The sequence below is a fragment of the Peromyscus maniculatus genome, chromosome 6 (genome assembly GCF_049852395.1).
Source record: "Peromyscus maniculatus bairdii isolate BWxNUB_F1_BW_parent chromosome 6, HU_Pman_BW_mat_3.1, whole genome shotgun sequence".
In the NCBI taxonomy this organism is placed as follows: domain Eukaryota; kingdom Metazoa; phylum Chordata; class Mammalia; order Rodentia; family Cricetidae; genus Peromyscus; species Peromyscus maniculatus.
In genome coordinates this window covers 10771731-10792907 of record NC_134857.1, presented here as the reverse complement: position 1 = coordinate 10792907, position 21177 = coordinate 10771731, and the positions used below count along the sequence as shown (strand labels likewise).

Genomic DNA, 21177 nt, shown 5'->3' with positions numbered 1-21177 from the left:
CAATTGTTGTGTCATGGCAAGAGCCCCCAGGGTTCCCAGCTCCATAGGCTGAACAGCTGCAACTTCCGGGAATATCTGTAATAAAATACTCTAGCTATATTTAAAATGAACTAATCTTCCCCTTAAAGTTTATTTATACCAAATCATTTTGTCTTTTTTTTTTTTTTGCTTTAAAGTTGATAACATATTTAAGTTCAGATTTTAAAGTTGGCAGTGAAATCTCAAATTTATTTAACATTTTGCATCCAGTAGTTTTTTGGAGTAAAGCATCAAGCTGGCCACATGTTCATGTGTTTATTTTCCTTTTGTATTAATACCAAATGCTTACACAGTGTTGCTAAACAGGCATAAAAACTTTGGGGTGTTAAAGTGTCCTTAGCACTATTTGATATCCACCACACAGAGGCTGTGCTGAACAGATGAAAGTTAGGGAACAAGAGCTTCAGTCATGTGTCCTGAGCCACCTCTGTCCTGCTCGTAAGATTGATCTTGGTGCTTCTGGATGGAGTTCCTCCCAACACAGCAGCATATTAACAGATGATTATGGACACAGGCCTCTCCACTTGCTTAAGTCTATGGATTGGAACAAAACAGCATTTCCAGTTGACAAAAGGGTCCACAGGTAATGTGCTGCCTCTTAAATAAAGCTTGTGGCAGTTCAACCAACACATTGCAGCGATGAGAAAACTGTTGACAAAGTACAGCCAGGGGACATTCATGTCTACGTACGCTGGGATTTGAACTCCGAGTGAGAGGGTGAGGACCTGAAGTGTTACAAAGGGAAACCAGGTACCAAGAAAGCACACAACAAGCCTGGGCAAGAGTGCTTCTCTAGAGCGCACAGCGTGGCCAGAGTGGGGTGGCAAAGGGAAGGAGAGGACGGTCTCGTTCATATAGGACGCCATCCTCATAGCCTGTACCAGGGCAACCACTTCTGGCCACGAAATCAGAAAAGCCACAAATGAAACCGTCAGCACAGACAGTGACAGCCAGTAACTCTGAGTGCTGACATAGGAGGGACATTGGAACACAGCAGCCCCGTGTGTCTGCAAGCCGTGTGAGGTGGCTGGCTCTCCCAGAACATAAGCAAACACTGAAGTCCAGGTTAACGTGACTGTCAGGAGGCAAAAGAACCTGTGCCACTTAGACGAATGCTTGGTGGCTCCAGACAGAGTCAGAGAGTAATCTATACACGCTAGTAAGCAAACCGGATAATGCAAAAAGCCGTAAGTGGAGGAGACGATTTGTATGAGCAGACAGATGTGGTATTTTGTAAACCTAATACCTAGAACTACAAAGTCCCTGAAGTAGAACAGAATGGAAATGTTCACCAACAGCAGAAGATCAACAAATGCTAGTGAAAAGCAGAAATACTCGATAAAACTCCAATAGTTGTCTTTCCTTTTCATCCCTAGTATAAGGATATTTAATAATGTTTTCCCAATTATGATCAAGAACAACAGACAATTAACGTCTAGGGGCTGCTTTGACTGATGTAACAGATGCTGAAAAGAGCAGTTCTCTGAAGGAACAGCTGTCATTTTAGTGAAATTTCAAGACGATCTGATGAATACATAGGACAAGAAACAGCTTCGCTTTATTTTCTTTCCTGCAAAAAGAAGAAAAACCGTGAGGTTATCATGGTGCTCTCCCGACTGTAAACCTGACATGCTTCTCCACGTGCATCGGCTTGTGACTTGTGAGTGGAGTGAGGCAGTGTTACTAGGTGACCGGTGGCTGCACAGCGACCTCTCCAATGCTGTGCACAGAGATGAGGATCAGAGGTGGTCGGTTTTTGAGCTGTCCTTCAATATCACATGAAGGTGTGGCTTCTCTATTAAGTATGGTTTTTAACAACTTGTAAGAGATACTTGTATTTACCTCAGCAAACCATTAAAAGAAGCAGGCACAGGGTAATTACCAATTGCTCCAGACAACCTCCCTTTTTGTCCTTCCGATGGTGAGATTTAGAGGTTATGTTTAGGGGCCACTTTGAGTAGCCATTTTTCACATTTTCCATCTAGCTTTCTCTGAAGCTCAAAAATACCTGGGTTGAGAATAGTGGGAGCCTATGAAAGAGCAGGTTTGGGATATGCTTTAGATATGGCAATGGGAGAGAACACAGAAAAGAACAGGATTGGGCATGAGCATCGGTACCCAAGAACATAAATACAAGAGCCAAGGGCATGAGTTGAAGCTTGAGTGTCAAATGTATGGGCAAGTAGGAAAGAGGTCAGAGAGAAAGAAGCCAAGAAAGGAAGGAGATTCCAGAAACGGCCTTTCAAGAAAAAAAAGGTTGGGGGATAAAGTTCATTGCCTGGAATATGCAAAACCCCTCCTGGGTCTGATCCCTGGCACCTCTCCCCTGCAAACTCCAAACAACAACTTATATACCAAATACACATAGACACACACACACACACACACACACACACACACACACACACACACACACACACACAAAGCAACAAGAACCACCAAATCCTAACAACAATAAATATGAGCAATATCAACAATTAGATGGTAGGAATATCATTAAGATGTACTGTATGCAACAATTAGATGGTAGGAATACCGTTAAGATGTACTGTATGCAGCCATTAAAAAATAACAAGAAGGCTGGGATGTAGCACAGTGGTAGCGCATTTGCTTTGTATGTTCACAACCCTAGGTTTGATCCCTTATATATAGAAAAAAACATTAAAAAGTTTATTCAGATAGGAAGATTTAGTTTTCTAGTGAAAAGCATTCTTCCTATATTTGTTAAAAAATTTCACACGTTAAAATAATGATAAACTTCTACAATATTTTAAGTGAAATGCAGGGTATAATAGGCAAAGTACAGGCATAGTGGCATGTGTGTTGAATCCCAGCTCCCAGGAGGCACAGGCAAGTGGGTCTCTTGAGTTCAAGGCTGGCCAGGTCTACACAGAAGATCCAGACCAGCTAGGGCTGCAGCTATCTCATCATATTAACAACTTAATGATGCACTTCAAAGCTTTTGAAAAATAAGAACACATACCCAAAAAGAGAAGACAGGAAGAATTAAACTAAGAAGTGAAATTAAAGAAATAAAAACAACAAAAATACAAAGAATCAATGAAAAGATGAGTTAGTTCTTTAAAAAAAAAATTAATAGTATTGGCAAACCTTTAGCCAAATTAACCAAAAGAGAGGATCCAAACTAATATTAGAGATGAAAATGACATTACAGCAGACACTGGGGAATTCACAGAATCGTAAGTATATGCTTTTGAAATCTGTATTCCACCAAATTGAAAACTTACATGGGTGAATTTTTGTATGTGTACAACCTATCGAAGTTAAAAATTGAAATAGACCTATAACATCTAAAGAGATAGAAGCAGTAATTAAAAATCTCTCAACTAAAAAAGCCTAAGCCAGATAGAGTCAGTTTGGAATTTTACCAAACAAATCCTCAAAGAAAACACCACTATTCCTCAGGTTATTCCATAAAACAAACTGAAGGGATATCTCCAAGCTCTTTCTATGAAGCTGGTATTTGATACCCAAACGAGACAAAAACCAACTAAAGAAAATTAAAGACCAATATTTCTTATGAACATAAATACAAAGATTCTCAACAAAATACCTGCAAACAGAATCCAAGAACACATCAAAAATTATTATTATATTCACTGTGATAAAGTTGGCTTCCAGTGATACATGGGTGGTTCAATATAAGTTAATCAATAGATGTAATTCTCCACATAAATAGAATAAAGACAAAAACCACATGATCATCTCAACAGATGTAGAAAAGGCCTGTGACAAAAACAATATTCCTTCATGATACATTTTGGAGCAGGGAAAAATGGAACAGGAATGATTAAGTGGGGTAGGCTTGGGAGGGCATAATAGAGAATAGAATATGGTGAGGGATAGCCCATACTAAAGGCCTTTTGAGCCAGTACATGCCTTTAATTCTGGCACTTGAGAGGTGAGACAGGTGGATTTCTGAGTTTGAGGCCAGCCTAGTCTATAGAGTGAGTTCCAGGGCAGCCAAGAGCTACATAGAGAAACAGTCTTAAAAAACAAAAGACCCTTTGGAAGCACACATTTAAATGGAGTTATTCTGGGGGTGGTCGGCAATACCCCAATTAGCCGCCATATGCTTCCAAATAAAACCACCAGTACCAGGAATGGGTCACCTATTTTTTGAGTTGTTGGCCAATGGTGTCCATAGACCTGCACCCAAACATTACATCCTATTGCCAATGTATTGGTTGCCCTCTAGAAATTTGATGGTAAAACCTTATTGCCGAAGATAGTACATACTTGAGTCATAGAACATGGAGAAATCTAGCTGGTACTGACCTGGAAGCTCCACTGCTACTACCAGGTAGCTTTCATATTGTTGGAAGGTATTATGCATGCTACCAGAGGAGAAAAGTAATTGTCTCATCCAGCAATGAACTCTGTGTGCTACAATAACAACCTGCCTGGTAATAGTGCCATAAATGTTATACAAGTAACTAATCACTTTTTGATTGGATATTAAGGCCTACTCTACAAGATGGAACCTATATCTGATATCATCAATGAGGTCCAGAACCTGTAGCTAGATAGGTTTTAGGCCCTAGGAGGAAACATACTATTATTCTCTAAATGGATAGAGCAATAAAACTACTCCTAATGACTTATAGATGAGTGCATCATTCAGCCCTCATCAGAAACACTTATTATAGTAGCTGGCAATTAACATACAGACCCACAACTGGTCACATGAAGAGAGGGAGACTAAAATTCCCAGCCCTAAATGGGGTTATCTGTATCTTATCCTCCTATCATTGATCCATGTGGAAGAGGAGGCAGAAAGATTTAAAGAGCCAGAGGTAGTGAATGACTTCAAGGAGACTTTTCTGGACAGAACAGGACAGATGCACATATGAACTCAGAGAGCTTGTGATGGCATGCACAAGATCTGCACATCCCAGAATGGAGGAGGGAATGTGTCACCATGTCTCGGCCCTAGCTGAGGAGCTATTGGCATTTTATTGGTGCCAGGAAAGGGAGAGTCCACTGTCTTTAGTGGAGTGACACTGATGACTGACCACACTCCAGAGTAAGATCCATGTCCAGAACGAGTTGGCCAACACAAACTGGCTTGATGGTTTTTTGATAAGAGTGGGGAGTCCAGGGAGAGGAAGGAAGAAGGAAGGAAGGAGCAAATGAGTCAGAATGTATGAGGTTGGTGGATAGGGAGATGAGTGTGATCAAAATGATTCTAAAAGAAAAAATATTTAAAACAACAGCAACACATCAAGTTCATGTGAAATGATACATTCATAAAATACTAAAATGAAGACAAAACAGTACGATAGTTAACACTAGCAGGTGTTTCTGTCTTTTGTATACTTCACAGAGTAAAGAAGAATGGCAGGCAGGCCTCAGGTGCCTGATGACCAAATAATTTCAGAGATTAGTGAGGAGACTGAGGGCGAAGGAGCCAGTGTTGAGGAGGCTATCAGTCTGTTCACAGTGTGGATCATGACTCCCCAGGACCATCAGTCTAGTGTGCCACAAACTCACTGAGGGAAACAATTTATTTATATGAAGATGTAAAAACTGATAAAAAGACAGCATTTTATAATCACAGCTAAAAAGACACTAAAGAAGCAAGCACTTTTCTTCACTCAAGGTTTTTGTTTTCCCCTGTGCACACTCTAGTTTAAATTGGTCCTTCCTGAAAAAGTCCCATTCCGGGACAAAGAAATGTAGCTGTCCACTTGACTGACACTGCATGATGAGTGGTAGCCTGGATCAGGAAGCCTGGAGGGAAGAACAGACCACATAAAGCCTTCCTTGGACCAAAAGAGAAATTGGCTTAAATTGAAACATGCCAATGTTGGCTTAAAATGAGGGTGAGGGAGGAAAATGCTGAGGGTTCCCATTTATAAAAACCCTGGGCCAAGGACTGGCTGGGTGGTAAAGAGGACATACTCCTGTAGATGAGCTGTTTTGGTTCTCAGCACCCATACTGGATGGCTCACAGCTATCTGTAACTCCAGCTCCAGGGGGATCCAATGTCTCTGGTTTCTATGGGCAGCTGTATTCATGTGTACACAAACACACAATTAAAAATAAATCATAAAAATCCAGGGCCGGTGAGATGGTTCTCCAGCAGGTGAAGGTGTCTGCTGCCAAGCCCAATGACCTGAGTTGACCCTACAATTCCATGTCCTCTGACCTCCACACATAGGCTGCGGCTCCTCCCAAAGAAAATGAAAATTAACAATTTCTTTAAAATCCAACTTTCAAAGTACATCTTTGGAGTAAAAGAAGCAAGAGAATGCTCTATCTTCAGGGATTCTATTGTTTACATCTTCTTTCCAGACTAGAATTAGCAAAGCCAGAAAGCGCTGGCTAACATCTGGAGGACCCAGTGTCTCCCAGGGGCTCAGAAAGGTGAAGAAAGGATCGGCTCCAGCAGAGACCTTGCTTGGAAGGGTTGGATGAAGAAGAGTCTGAAGCAGAATATGCAGGAGAATCACAACTGGGAGAAAATTCAGGAAGATATGCATCTGGAGGTGGTAAGAGCAATTAAAGGGAGCATGCAAGAAATGAGGTTTTGGGTCACTTTACAGTGATTCCTGAATATGGCTACAGAAATCAAAACTTTCTCAGATGAGACATTTCTTAGATAATTTTATGTATGTAGCCCCTTTTCCCATAACTCACTATAAATATTCAAAATTCCAATATTTTCTCCTTTCAATGGGCTCCCAGGATGAGGTGAAATCATACTTCACCTGTCCAGAATTTCCCTTGAGAAGTATCCACAGGGATTCAGAGATGTAGAGAATATGGGCCATTCCTGTATTCATGTACCTCAAGTACAACCTGGAGAGCAGACATGGAAGGCCTTTTCCAGACATCTGTGCCTGGGAGACTTGCTTTCAGATTTGGCCCTGCTGGAGGCACTGGCAGACCTGGCTGGTCCCTTTGGTGCTTTCATATCTGTAGCACCACATAGTCCTGGCTGTCCTCGAACCCGTTCTGCAGACCAGGCTTCACCTGCCTCTGCTTCCTGAGAGCTGGGACTACAGGCATGCACCACCAAGCCCAGCTCCTATCTTTAGATGATGTTGTACTTACTATACTATACTAATAAACATGCTAATATTTACTATACTATACTAACATGCTATACTTACTGTATTATACTAACACGCCGTACTTACTCTCTTCTTGACTTGAACTTATGGTTCTCATTTTACGTCCTTCAACTGCATTATTGTTGGCTCCTTGTGTGTTGTTTTACTGTACCAACACATGTGAGTAACCTCTGTGAAAGGAAACATAAGTGACCAGCATTAGCAGCCATTTCTGTAAACAGTCTATATGTCCCCGTAGAGAAAACAAAGCTTTTGGGAATAGAGGCAGCCCAGGTGCTTCCCATCTGAGTTTCTTTGAACAGCAGGGAGAAGGACCGTACTTAGATTGACAGTCACTTGACATGCTGAGTTGGGTACACCTAACACAGCATCTGTTTAAAGAAATCTTGTAGTATACTAAAGTTTTCCCAGTGTCATACCAGTAATTCTTACTTTTTGGTTTAAGGATCTCCTAACAGTTTTGGTATAAATAGTATTTTTAAATGAAAAATCACTGTATTTTCCGAAACCAAAAACAATTGTGCAAATCTACACTGTTCCACAGTTGCTTTAGTGTCTAGTTTAGTATCAGTTAAATTCTCATCTGCATTTAATCTCTCTAGGTATCACACATACCATATCGCTTCTGGAAAATTATACATTCATAGGAGTTGGAGAATAAAAAGTAACTGCAAGTATTATAATCCAACAATTGTGCTGCAGAATCTCATTTCTGATCTTAAGTTTAATGCACTGAATGCAGCATGGGAAGACAGGTGCAGCTGTGCCTGCACTAGGTCTGGGGTGCAGGAAATGCATCAGCACTAGAGATGCCTGTGTGGGCTGGCTGCATGGAAAGAACCTGTGAAGAACTTGTCAGGGTGGGTGTCACATACCTTTAGAGTCCTAAGATCAATTCTAAAAGTATGGTGCATAATTATGGCCCAAGTCACAAGTGGAAATGAAAAAAGGGGCCCAATCTATAGAGGAAAGAATCTAGAAACAGGCCCATCCAAATGCGGGGTTCTGTTACTGCTGTTACCTACAGGAGACTGCAGTTGGCTGTTGGTTAAGGAAACTATTCTTACAAAGCATAAATGAAACTCTTGTAAGATGTAACTCTTGCTTGATAGTGGTTTTGAAACTTGTTATATATAATAGATAAGGTACGGTGAGACAGTTGATTGGCTTGATCAGTTTGGGAGGCAACTAGGCAGTGGGACCGAGTCCTGTGCCCATTGCATGAGTTGGCTGTTTGAAACCTGGAGCTTATGCATGGACACTTGGCTCAATCTGGGAGGAAGGGACTGGACCTGCCTGGACTAAGTCTACCAGCTCAATCTCAGTCCTCGGGGGAGGATTTGCCCTGGAGGAGGTGGGAATGGGGGGTAGGAGAGGGGGTGGGAGGGGGGAGAATAGGGGAACCCGTGGCTGATATGTAGAACTGAATGGTATTGTAAAATAAAATAAAATAAAATAAAAAAATAAAATAAAAAAATAGATAAGGTACAAAGCTGAGGTTCCTGAGATACACACAATGAAAATTCCCCATTTTATTCAGTCCTTCAATGAAAATTCCCCATTTTATTCAGTCCTTCAGTAGCCCGTATTGCCCCCCCCACAGCCCATACACATGTACACATCCCATACACACACACACACACACACACACACACACACACACACACACAAATGGCATACATACACATGTCCCCCCACATACACACACATTACATATTGTATATATACACACATTAGTTCCTAGATTCTCGCTGTTAGGTTGGCCCTCATGGGGACATCCTTCAGTGTTCTCTTCCCTGCTACAGGCTAGGTGATGGCGGCTCCGCCAGTGTGGGTCCTGACTATAGGGCAAAGCCACTGAGGAGTCACAATGCATGGTACAAGCAAACCTTTGCTGCATTAAGCCACTGGGATTTTTTTTTTTTTTTTTTTTTGGTTTTTTCGAGACAGGGTTTCTCTGTGTAGCTTTGCGCCTTTCCTGGAACTCACTTTGTAGACCGGGCTGGCCTCGAACTCACAGAGATCCACCTGCCTCTGCCTCCCGAGTGCTGGGATTAAAGGCGTGCGCCGCCACCACCGCCCGGCGCCACTGGGATTTTGAGATGACCTGTTACACCTGTCCTGACTACAGCAATTCCTCAATGTTCTCTGTGTCCTTTGAAAACATTTTTAAACTCACGTTATCTATTTCACAACAGAAAAGCTACAGAGGAAACTAACTTTGAAAAGCAACAATACAAATGTAAGAAAATTGGTTAAAATTACTATTTGATTTTAATTCCATTATTCTAGTAGCTTTGGGCTCTTCTTCTGACTTGTTCAAATAGGAAAAGAATATCTCAACCAAGAAGTGAGAGTGCTGAAGGCAGGCCAGAATAAAGAGCAGAAATCACTGAAATGGAAACCAGCACAGGGCTGGGCATGATGGCTCATCTCACATCTGTAACCTCAGCACTTGGGAGGTGGAGCAGGAGGACTCACAGCCTGGGCACAGGAGACAGACAAACCAAACACAACCATCATTGGCACACTGGTTGCTTTGGTGGGAGGGTGGCAGTAATGGTGAGACATTTAAGGAAGGTATTACAAGCATTAGGAAAGCCAGGACCTTACTGGAGCTTCTATGACCATCAATAAGATAAATAATGACCATCTTGAACCATTTTCCCAAAAGTTAAACATTTATGATGAAATAGTTTAAGGATACTACCAACACTCATTCACAAAAGAGTGCTAAATATCTCGGTTAAAGAAACCAACCTCTGGCTGGAGACATGGCTCAGCAGACAAAAGTACTCGGCTGCTTTTGCAGAGGACCTGGATTTGGTCCTAGTACCAGCAGAGTGGCTCACAGCCATCTGTCACACTAGGTCCAGGGGATCCGATACCCTCTTCCGGGCTTAGTGGGCACTAGGTACATCTGTGCTGCACATACGCACACACACAATACAGGCATAAACACTAATATACATAAAAATATTTTAATCTTAATAAAAAGATCTATTTAAAACCTTCCCTCAAAAAGTTTCAACACAGTTGTTTTCATTGACTGATTCCACCAAACATTTAAGAATAAAGTACTAAACTTAGTACAGACCTTAGCTCATGTCACAAGACCAGAATAGTAGTTCAAGAAAAGTCTATCATAAACCAACATACTTTATGAACATAGGAGCAAAAAAAAGTTTACGAAAACTCTAGCAATGGAATCTCCCAACACACAAAGTGCTACCAACAAGCAGTAAGTGCCAACTATCGTAGGAATCTAGTAACTACCTCACCGTGGTAGCAGAGGGACGAGAGAATCTCAGGATCAACCGAGGGATGCAGAAAGCGGTTCATAAAACCCAACAGGATACAAACTCACAAGCAATAGACAGGCTCTTTCCCAACCAGATAAGACACACCTACACCTCATGCTTAGTGCTCAGAGTAGCAATTGCCCTCTAGATATGCTGGTGTCCACTCTCCATGCCTACTCAATGTTTCACTAGAGATCCTCATCCATGCCATAAGCAAGAACAGGAAATCAAAGGAATATAGACTAGAAAGAAGTAGAACTATATTTGTGGGTGACATGACCATGTACTTAGGAAAATTTAAGGAAGCCAGAATAAAAGCTTGGCTAATTAACACAGATCAACAACAATTATATCTATGTGTACTACAAAGCCTGGGAAAGGAAGTAAATGTACAAGAGCAGGAAAAATAAGAAAAACTTAAGTACGCACTTGACAAAGCACATATAAGCACAATATTCTGAAAGCTGAAAGTAATTATAGAAGAGAAGTCCTAAATCAGTGAAAGAGAACTAGACTAGAAGACTCAGAAAGCTTATCTTGTGGAAACCGACAGACTGACTTATGCTTTATCTAGAAAGACATGTGTCTTGGGAGAATGAAAATAATTTGTATGAACAACTGTATGTAACATTTTATCTGACGATTTATATAACCCAAGTTGAGACTTGCTGTAAAGCACAGAAACAAGAACAGCATGTTTTAACATAAGGACTTTCCCATAAGTCAATGGTACAGGAAAGAATTCAGAAATAGACCCAAAAAGGTATGGTCAACTGACCTTCTGAGGAAGTGAAAGGTGATTCAGTATGTGGAGACACTGTCTTTCCTGAAGACTAGTCTTTTCTACACAGGCATATGCATACATACACACAGAGAAAATAAAGAAGACGATCTTATTTGTGACATTGGAGGACACTGAAGAACCAAATCACTGATTCTTTGTAAATGAGAAAATACTGAGACATGTTTTTTGCTACATCTCCTGTACTAACTGCGCCACCTGGGGATAGAACAGCAAAACAAAGGAATGATAAACTCTGAAAAGTGTCATCTTGCAGCCCTTGATGTTCAAAATGGAGGTAAGCCACTGGTTATCATCTCCCTCAAAGGAGGAGATGAAAGAATCCAGTTACTTACAAAGCAGACCTGTCAAGAAATCAGAAGCCAATGAAACCTTTGAGTTCAATGACAGTTTCTTATACACACAGAGGACAGAAAAAAATAACACCCGAGCAAGGTGGCGGCGGCGGCGGCGGCGGCGGCGGCGGCGGCGGCGGCGGCGGCGGCGGCGGCGCACGCCTTTAATCCCAGCACTCGGAAGGCAGAGGCAGGCGGATCTCTGTGAGTTCGAGGCCAGCCTGGACTACCAAGTGAGTTCCAGGAAAGGCGCAAAGCTACACAGAGAAACCCTGTCTCGAAAACCCCCCCAAAAAAAATAAAAAAATAAAAAAATAAAAATAAAAAATAACACCTGATGGTAACTATCAGCAGGAAAATGAGGACATGGCCAGCTCTACTGGACTTGTCTCACTGTAAACTCTAACAGCACAAAAGAGTAAAAGGCTTAAGGTAAGGCATGGATTCCAGTGGGAGGGAAGACGGGGGACTCCCGGAAGAGCTGGGAAAGGGGAACCATTATCAGAATATATTGTATGAAAACATCTATTTTCAATAAAAGAAAAATATAAACCCACAAAAAGGGGGGCTTAGGAGACACAAGTAGATACAGTGTGTAGAACTTACTGGATGAATTAAAGCAAACATGTTCATAGTAAAAAGTTGGGTGCTAACTAGAAATTTTAGGATACTAAGAGTTTTTAATTTATAACTTTGCTGTGATCTGAGCTCTGCTTCCTTCAGACTCAAAAGTTTAAGCCATAATCAACAGTACCTCAGGATGTGACTGTATTTCTAGAGTCTTTACAGAGGGAATGGAAATTAAGAGTTTTAAATATGTGTGTGTGTGTGTGTGTACTGAAGAGTTAGTTTACTAGAATTTGCCTCAAAATCTAAAGTGTGCACATGGGGGAGGAATGTGTAGTGTGCCGGGACAGGACTGACCATCAGTGAGGTTATTCAATGCATCTGTACAGATGTTAGAGTGCTGAAGATGTAGCTCAGTGGAGTACTTACGTAGCTTGAGTGAGGCCCTAAGTTCAATCCCCAGCAACTGCCCAACCCCCCAAAAACCAACCAACCAACCAACCCACCATGTCACCTGCATGGCTTTGAAAACTTTTAAAAGCACTTTGTTCTAAAGGCATACATCTTCTAGGATGAAAATATAGAGGCTGGAAAAGGAGTGACAGACTAGAAAATGACTAAGGACCTTGGTGTAGAAAGTGTGGTACAGAGAGAGGTGTGAGCAGAGGCATCTCTAAGGAGACTTGGGGATGTGGAGCCGGGGCACCTATGGCCTTGCCAGCTGCAGACTCTCCCTTCTGCTTCTGCTGTTACCTGCAGCGTCCCTTGACGTTCCTCATTCCTGGCATGTGACTTTACTGTCCTGTTTCCACACTGCCTTATTTTCACACACAGCTTCTTTCTAGGGGGACTTGGACCTTGCTACACAAGGCCTGGCCTCCCAGGAATTCCTTTGAAATCTGGTGGAAGCCTCTGAGAGCCTGTAACTTCGGTGTCTCGCATGTCCGCAGAACCAGCCTGACGTGTATGACAACAAGGTCTGTCACCAGCTTGAATCAGTCTCACTGGCGTCTAGGTGTCTGCATCCTGAGCAAGGTAAACACAGCGGGGGACTTGAGAACCCAGAGCCAGTACTTGGTTCATAAGGCTTACGGACAGAAGCTTCTGAGTCTGAAAGCCCAGCCTGCAAGCCACTGGCACTCAGGAAAGTCGAGAACCAAGGCCCTGGCGTCAGAAGCCAAGAGCCACAGTTCTAAGTGCTGTTAAGTGTCTGGCTTTGAAACCCCATCTCGTAAGCCTCTCCCACTCAGCACCTTGAGGCTGCCCACATGTCATTCCCACCAGAGAGGGTTCCTCTGCTGATTGGTGACAACTACCGCCACCCAATCTTTCAACCTTGAGCTCCTGTACCATTTTGACAAAATGGCTAAACTTAAATTTTTGTCCTGTAGCTTTCACACAGGCTTGTATGTATATACTGTATGTATATGTATGTTGTATATGCCTCTATGCACGTGGGTGTGGGCATGCTCACGTTTGGGGGGGGGTGTGGAGGTCAGAGATTGATGTCAGGGTGTCTTCCCTAACCATTTTTCCACTTTATTCTTTGAGACAGTCTCTCGCTGAATCTGGAGCTCACCAGTAAGCCTGGTGACCTCCTGAGTTTGATCCCAACAACCCACGTGGTGGAAGGAGAGAACCAATTCCTCCTGCAAGTTGTTGCCTGACCTCCTCATGGGTACCACTGTGCATCTGTACACACACACACACACACACACACACACACACACACACACACCAACAAATAAACGTACTTAAAAATTTGTAGTAACACCTGGAGGCTAAGGCTTATACACGAGCCTTGTCCTGGGGATACTTTACATCTAAATCATAACACTCTCATGCTCAGGTGCACAGTTTCTAACATCATGCTGGTCATCATTGCTGAGAAAATGATCTGAGCCAATTGTCTGAAGGAGATCTTCCATCATCATCACAGAGTGGGGTGGCATGCCCATCAGTGCTGGTCTAGTTCCCTGGAGCTCTCTCAGCTTGCTCTCCAACCACAGATATGCACCTGTTTTATTTCTATTCCCTCATGGTCCAGGAAGTACACAGACCTAAAGCTGACTCTGGTAGGTTAACAGAATTTTGGGGGGATAAGCAGAACTCTTGAGCCAAACAATTCTACCTAAATATTACAAAAATTTGTGTAGGGCATTTGTGTACCCTTAAATATTTTAAAACTACATTTGGTTATTGTGTGTACATGGGCAGACATATGTATACCAGACACGGTGCTGGAGAAGGAGCTGAGAGTCCTATATCTTGTAGGCAACAGAAGTGGTCTGTGTGTTGTCACACTGGCAGTATCTTGCGCATATGAGAGACCTGCCTACACAGTGACACATGCTGTGGGATGGTCTGTATGTCAAAATACTCTGATTGGTCAATAAATAAAACGCTGATTGGCCAGTGGCTAGGCAGGAAGTATAGGCAGGACTAACAGAGAGGAGAAAAGAAAGAACAGGAAGGCAGAAGGAGTCACTGCCAGCCGCCGCCATGACAAGCAGCATGTGAAGATGCTGGTAAGCCACAAGCCACGTGGCAAGGTATAGATTTATGGAAATGGATTATTTTAAGCTATAAGAACAGTTAGCAAGAAGCCTGCCACGGCCATACAGTTTGTAAGCAGTATAAGTCTCTGTGTTTACTTGGTTGGGTCTGAGCGGCTATGGGACTGGCGGCTGACAAAGATTTGTCCTGACTGTGGGCAAGGCAGGAAAACTCTAGTTATAGACACACTTCTTCCAACAAGGCCACATCTACTCCAACAAGGCTATACCTCCTAGTAGTGCAAATTCCTTTGGGGGCCATTTTCTTTCAAACCACCACAGAAGGTCTTATTTCTTCTTCATTCCCAAAGGCTAGTTTTGCTGGATACAGCAGCTTAGTCCAAAATGATTTTCTCTCAAGACCTATAGTACATCACTTCATCCCCTCCTGGCCTGTCGTTTCTGCTGAGGAATCTGCTATTAATCCAACTGTAACATCCTGGATTGTGACTAGGGCTTTCTTATTTTAAAATAGATTTTAAAATCTTTTCTTTGCCACATACTTCAACACTATGCTTGACTATAGTATTCTGTATTAAAGATCTTTTCTGGTCACATTAGGGTTCTAAAATACCTCATTTACATATATGTCTGCATTTTACCCAAGATTTGAATTCTTGCCACATTATTTCATTGAAATTGTTTGTGTCCTTAACTTTTTCCTTTAACTTTGAGTATTCAAAAAAATATACTTTGTTCATTTAATGGTGTCCCAGAAGTCCTGAATACATCTTCTTGCCCCAACTGAGCTTTCAAAAGGCCTGTCTTCAAGTTCAAATATTCTTTTTAAAATTAAAATAAATTAAACTAAACTATAATTACATCATTTATCCCTTCCCTTTCCTCCCTTCAATGCCTTCCATATCCCCTTATTCCCTCTCAAATTCATGGTCTTTTTATTAGCTACACAACCTCATAAATATATAAACACAGCCTGCTGAGTCCATTTGATGGTCAGGGACTGACCGCTTGCTACTAGATAACCAATTAGGGGGCTCATCCCTGGGTTTCTTTGTCTAGGGGTGGGGTATCATTGGATTTTCAATAGATGTTAGAGTGTCTATTAGTGTTGTCATTGTTCAGGTCTTGTTTAGGACCATACTGTTGAGGTATCTTGGGTATAACTTCCTTGTTACTTCTAGGGGACACAATCTCACAGTAGACCTCCTGATCTTCAACCTTTTACAATCTTTCTACCTTCTTCCATTATGTTCCTGAGCCTTAGGTGCAGGAATTGAATTGTAGATGCATCAGTTGGGGCTTGGTAGCCCAGGGTCAGTTGTTCTCTTCATTTTGACCAATTGTTTTCATTGATGGTCTGTCTTCTGCAAAAAGGAGTTTCTTTGATAAGAAGTGTGGTGGTCTGAATGAGAATGGCCCTCATGGGCTCATAGATTTGAATGCTTGGTCACCAGGGAGTGGCACTATTTGAAAAGATTGGAGGATGTGTGTCACTGGGGGTGGCTTTTGAGGTTTCAAAAGCCCAAGCCAGGCCTAGTCAGTTTCTCTTTTCCTCCAGCCTGTGGATTGGGATGTAAGTTCTTTCCTACTGCTCTGCACCAAGCCTGCCTGCTGCCAAACTCCCCGCCATGATGGTCATGGCTCAGCCTCTGAAACTGTAAATTAAACCCCCAATTAAATGTTTTTTTTTTTTATTTTTTTTTTTTATAAGAATTGCGATGGTCATGGTGTCTCTTCACAGCAACAGAACAAACACTGACCAAGGCAAAGCGTGAGGACTACACTTCGCAGGCTGGATCGGGGCACAGCATGGGCCAGCCTGGCTGGACCTGGATATGGTATGTCATGGTTGGATGGGATAAAGTCACAAGTTCAGATACTCTTTCTTCTGCTTAATCTAGATTGTCTGTTGAGGCTAGCAACTCTATCTTTTATTTAATTTACTGAGTTTTTCATCCCAAGATTGCTATTTGGTTCTTTTTCAATGTATTTCTCTATGGAATTTTGCATTCATAATATGTGATATCTCTTTAATATCATCTCACTAACTATATTCTCTAGGATCTCACTTTTTAAAATACAATCATTCCTTTATCTTTCAATTGTTTCTTTGTAAATTAGTATAAAAAAGAGTGGGTTTCACTATGGCACATTTGTCCTTTACTTGGCTCATATTCACCCCTGCAATGCCTTTTATACCCTTCTCCGCTGGCCCTTCGTCTCCCCAGTAATAATCGTTCCTTTTCATTGTTTATTTGGAATTTACTGCCCGAGTTTTCTTTGAGAGGATGCCACTCATCCATTCCGATTCTTTATGCTCCTACCCTGGGATCTGTGTACCTGGAGTTCAGAACTCTCTATTTTGATGGAATGACCCTCTTAGGAGCAGATTTCTCATGAAGGTGTACACTGAGGTACTGGTGCAGTGCTGGCTGATTCTAGACGGCCACCACAGAGCACTTTCCCTGGTTGTGTGATGAATGAATGACTCTGTGCAGCGTGTGCCGTGTGTGCCGCGCCCATCTGTGGAGCAGACAGTGATGGGGTGAGGGGCGTCTACAGTGGGAGTTACAGCCCTCCCAGACAAAGGTCTTCAGGACCTGCTGATGCCAGCGTTGCTAAGAGCAAAGGCTTTCGGCATGGTGGCTCCAGCAGTGGTCCCATCAGCGCTGCCGACTAGACACTCACAGGAGGGTGGGAAGTTCAACGTTCACTCGGTGGGGCTTATACCCAGTCTTGACAGTAGCACGTGGTCAGACAGGGTGCGTGGGTAGGGCAGCGGAGACTTCCTAGGTGAGGTGGGAGCCGAATCCTGGTGCTCCTTTGTGCTTCTTCTATAGCGCACCCAGAGCTGTGTTAAGTTCTCTTTGGCTATGTACAGCTGGGGACTGGTCAATGCTTGACTCCAGGGGATTGCCCCAAAACCCTTCAGCATCCTCACGTAGGCAGAGCAGCATGAACGCTGCACTCTTCTTGCTGATGACAGGCATTTGAGTGTAGTGTACTGGAACTAGGCGGCAGGAACTTCGTGGGCCTTCAGTGAGCCTATATGCATGTGGCTGGCCACGCTCCTGATAGCCAGACCTTTTCAAAGGGAAAGCACTCTTATCTCCTGATTCTAGAGGGTGACCCTGTTCTGTCACAATGCCTGTCCCTTATACTATAGGGCAGAGTGGAATGTTTGTGGCATTCCAAAGATGGGACACAGAGGAGGATTCAGTGCCGGTTTAAGTTCAGCACCCTGGGGCATGGGTGGCAGTCAGTGGAATGCGCGTGCTCCCTTTCCAAAGGAGATAATCCATGTACACTTCCAGGTTCCTGACAGCAGTGAGCTGCAAGCATGAAGGTGATGCAAACTTCCAGGAGTGAAAACTGCTAACAAACACTGGCTGTGTGCTGGGCCTGTCTCCCTCACAGGAGGCTTGTCTTCCTCTAGCTGTGGATGTGGGCTGGCGGGCACCAAGACTCTGTTTTCCTTACTGTGCTTTGTCCAGGGTCCCAGACTCTCACAGGAGTCCAATCTCTAATTTCCAGGGAGCTCTAATGACCACTCACCTCGGAACACAATTATGCATCTTTAGTTTTTCTTTCTGGAAGAGCTGAGTGATGAGCACCTCTGTCCAGCCATCAGCCAGGAGGCTATCTCTGTAACCTTTAGAGCAGGTAAAAAAGAAAAAAGTCTTCAAAATGTTTTGAAAAGCACAGAAATTGATCAGAAACTCATTAAAATCAAATTCCAATCATAGAACACCAAAAGAGAAAAAAAAAAAGGAATATTTGGGAAATCTACTTCCAACACATATAACTAGTGAATGACATGTGGCCACACTATGTACCCAGAGAATTGTGGACTCAGAGCGAAAAAGTGACTCATTGCAGAATTGCCAAAACTGAAAAGACACATTGAGTACAAAATGCATAAAAAGCCAGCGACATCTAGAAGCTCTCCACATTAGTCATTAGGAAAAGCTAAAACCACAACGACATGCAACTTCACATTCCCCAGAACAGCTGAGTTAAAAATCAGTAACAGCAAACACCGGAAAAGAGGGCCAACTGGCGCTGTTTAAGGGTTTGAATCTGAAATGTCCCTGAAGGCTCATGTGTTAGAGGCCTGGCTGACAGTGGCTGGGACTTTAGGAACTCACTGCATTAGGGCAGCTCTGCCTTCATCAATAGTTTAACCCATTCTCATCATCTGATGGTGAGAAACGGGTACTGACTCAAGAAGCACAGTCACCGGAGATGAGACTCTGAAGGGTCTATCTTGTCCTCAGTCTCCTCCTGTCTCTTTCTGCTGTCTGGCAGCCATGAGGTGATGAGCTCTGCTTCAGTGTGCTCTTCCTCCATGGACTCCCTCACCACAGGTCCACAGACAATGCAGCCACTCTATTCATAATAGCTAGCAGATGGAAAAGTCTAAATGTCCTTCAATTGATGAATGGATAATGAAAATTTATACATATACACAACAATACTATTCAGCTGTCAAGAAAATGAGATCATGAAATTTACAGGTAGATGGGTGGAACTAATATACTAAACAAGGTCACCCAGATCCCGAGTGACAAGCGCTACATGTTCTCTCATTTGTGGTCCTAACTCTAAATCTTTAGATGTGAGTATACAATAACTGCAGAAGCCAGGGAGTCAAATGAACCTTTGGGGTGGAGAAGGCGCTCTAGTGACCAGAATAGCAGGATACAGATGATTTGAAGGGGAGATGGGAAAGGGGAGGCATGAAGTGGGAGGGAATGGGGAAACCATGGCAGGAGGGAGGAGGGCAAGCCACACTGGGGATGTTTGGATAGCCACAGGGAATATTACTTTATGTATAATACACAAGTGATGGTGGCCTGAGTGAGAATGGTCCCCTAGGTTCACACATTTGAATGTTTTGTCCCTAGTGTGACTGTTTAGGAAGGATTAGGAGGTGTGGTGGTGGGAGCGGGTGTGACCTTGAGGAGGTGTGTCACTGGGGGTGGGCTTTGAGGTTTCCTAGTCTCTGTCGGTCTCTTTGCCCCGCCCCCTTGATTCAGGATATAAAGCTTTCAGCTGCTGCTCCAGTACTATTACATACATACATACACACACACACACACACACACACACACACACACACACACACACACACACACACGGTGCTATAGTAATGCTCTTCCCAAGAGCCAGACTATTTAACAAACCCCAGTATCAGGCATGAGAAACCTCCTTTTGAGCATTGGTCAGGGGAGTCCAAAAGGCCCCCAAACAATACAGGTTATTCCTGTTGCCCTTGGCTATCTCCCAGGAGTTGGAGGCAAGTCCTTACTGCTAAGACAACAATCACTTTGGCTGACAGGATTCAGAGGGTTCAGGTTGGATCTGACCTGAAGACCTCTTCCCTGAGGACTAGTTTTCCTACTGCTGTGAAAGCTGCCGAGGAAGGAATGCTTATGAACACAATGACAGCAGAGCACGATGCCCTCGAGGTGCACCAGTGGCACTTACATCTTGGCAGCAACAAAGAGCCGTCTAATTGGATATTAGGTCTGATCAAGAGGAGGAAAGTCATGCCTGCCTGGTGCTGGAAACCCAGCCAGCCAGCCATGGCTAGAGACACTGTGGATCGTAGCGGACCCCCTCCTGCCCCTTTTCTATGCCAGTCGCTCCTAACTGTGTTCCAGACACTTACCCTTAGACCACAGGTAAGGTCGCTCTCGCCCCTCCAGCCATCAAAGCTTCCTTCTGAAACAGATGGAGACCATTATAGACGTGGGGTGCTGACCCTAGCCCACACATCTACAAGGACACAACTCCTGCGCCTAAGGTCAGGGAATGTCACTGATGATGGTGCAGAGGACCAGGAAGTCTGCTGCAAGACTGTGTCTTCTACACCTATGAAATCACAGTGTGGCTGCTTAAGGCCAGAACAGTGACGTCACCAGCTGACTTGCCAATGTGGATGGGGAAGTCTCATAGAGCTCCATCTCTAGATGAAAAACCTTAACAACTGCTCAGAGAGGGAGAACTAGTCTTCCTCAGGGATGTATTCCCTAAATGGTTGTCTAATACGAAGTGGTCAGCCCATATGCATACAACCAACCCTAAATCATTCAGTAGACTCCCCACCTTGTGTGTGTGTGTGTGTGTGTGTGTGTGTGTGTGTGTGTGTGTGTGTAACAGTAATAATTAAAAAGAGGCCACAAATTTGAGAAGGCACTGGGAGGAATGAAAGGGATAGAAGGAGGCAGCAGGGGAAATGATGTAACTATTTTAATTTAAAAAAAATTAATGTTTTAAAAAGGACTGGCAAAAGGTTTAGGTGGTCATTTCACCATATAAAATGATTAATAATCAGATGAAAAAGTCCTCTGCATCATTTACCTTTAAGAAAATGCCAATTAAAACTAACGTGCTGGAAGAGTCTGACCAACTCAGCTGTCATACTAGCCCAGATATAGTGCTCTGAGTCAGTGAACCCCAACTACTCCATCTACAAGCTGCTGGACCATGATGAGGAGCTGCAGAACCAGC

The 21177-nt window shown here is 43.2% G+C and overlaps 1 protein-coding gene across 28 annotated transcripts in view; it reads right to left on the bottom strand.

The window, feature by feature from the left end:
• Nucleotides 1-280: 280 nt before the first annotated feature.
• The window catches only part of Gpr160 (G protein-coupled receptor 160), a 35886-nt gene continuing 14989 nt past the window's right edge, over nucleotides 281-21177 (bottom strand). For 8 of the 28 annotated variants that reach the window (XM_042278892.2, XM_076573921.1, XM_076573925.1 and 5 more), the window contains 3 exons: nucleotides 18217-18313; nucleotides 7206-7309; nucleotides 281-1609 (listed from right to left, as the gene is read on the bottom strand). In XM_042278892.2, the coding sequence (XP_042134826.1) occupies nucleotides 531-1541 (1011 nt within the window). In that variant the 5' untranslated portion in view covers nucleotides 1542-1609; nucleotides 7206-7309; nucleotides 18217-18313 and the 3' untranslated portion in view covers nucleotides 281-530. The other 20 variants (XR_013052004.1, XR_013052005.1, XM_042278887.2 and 17 more) reach the window with 13 other exon arrangements.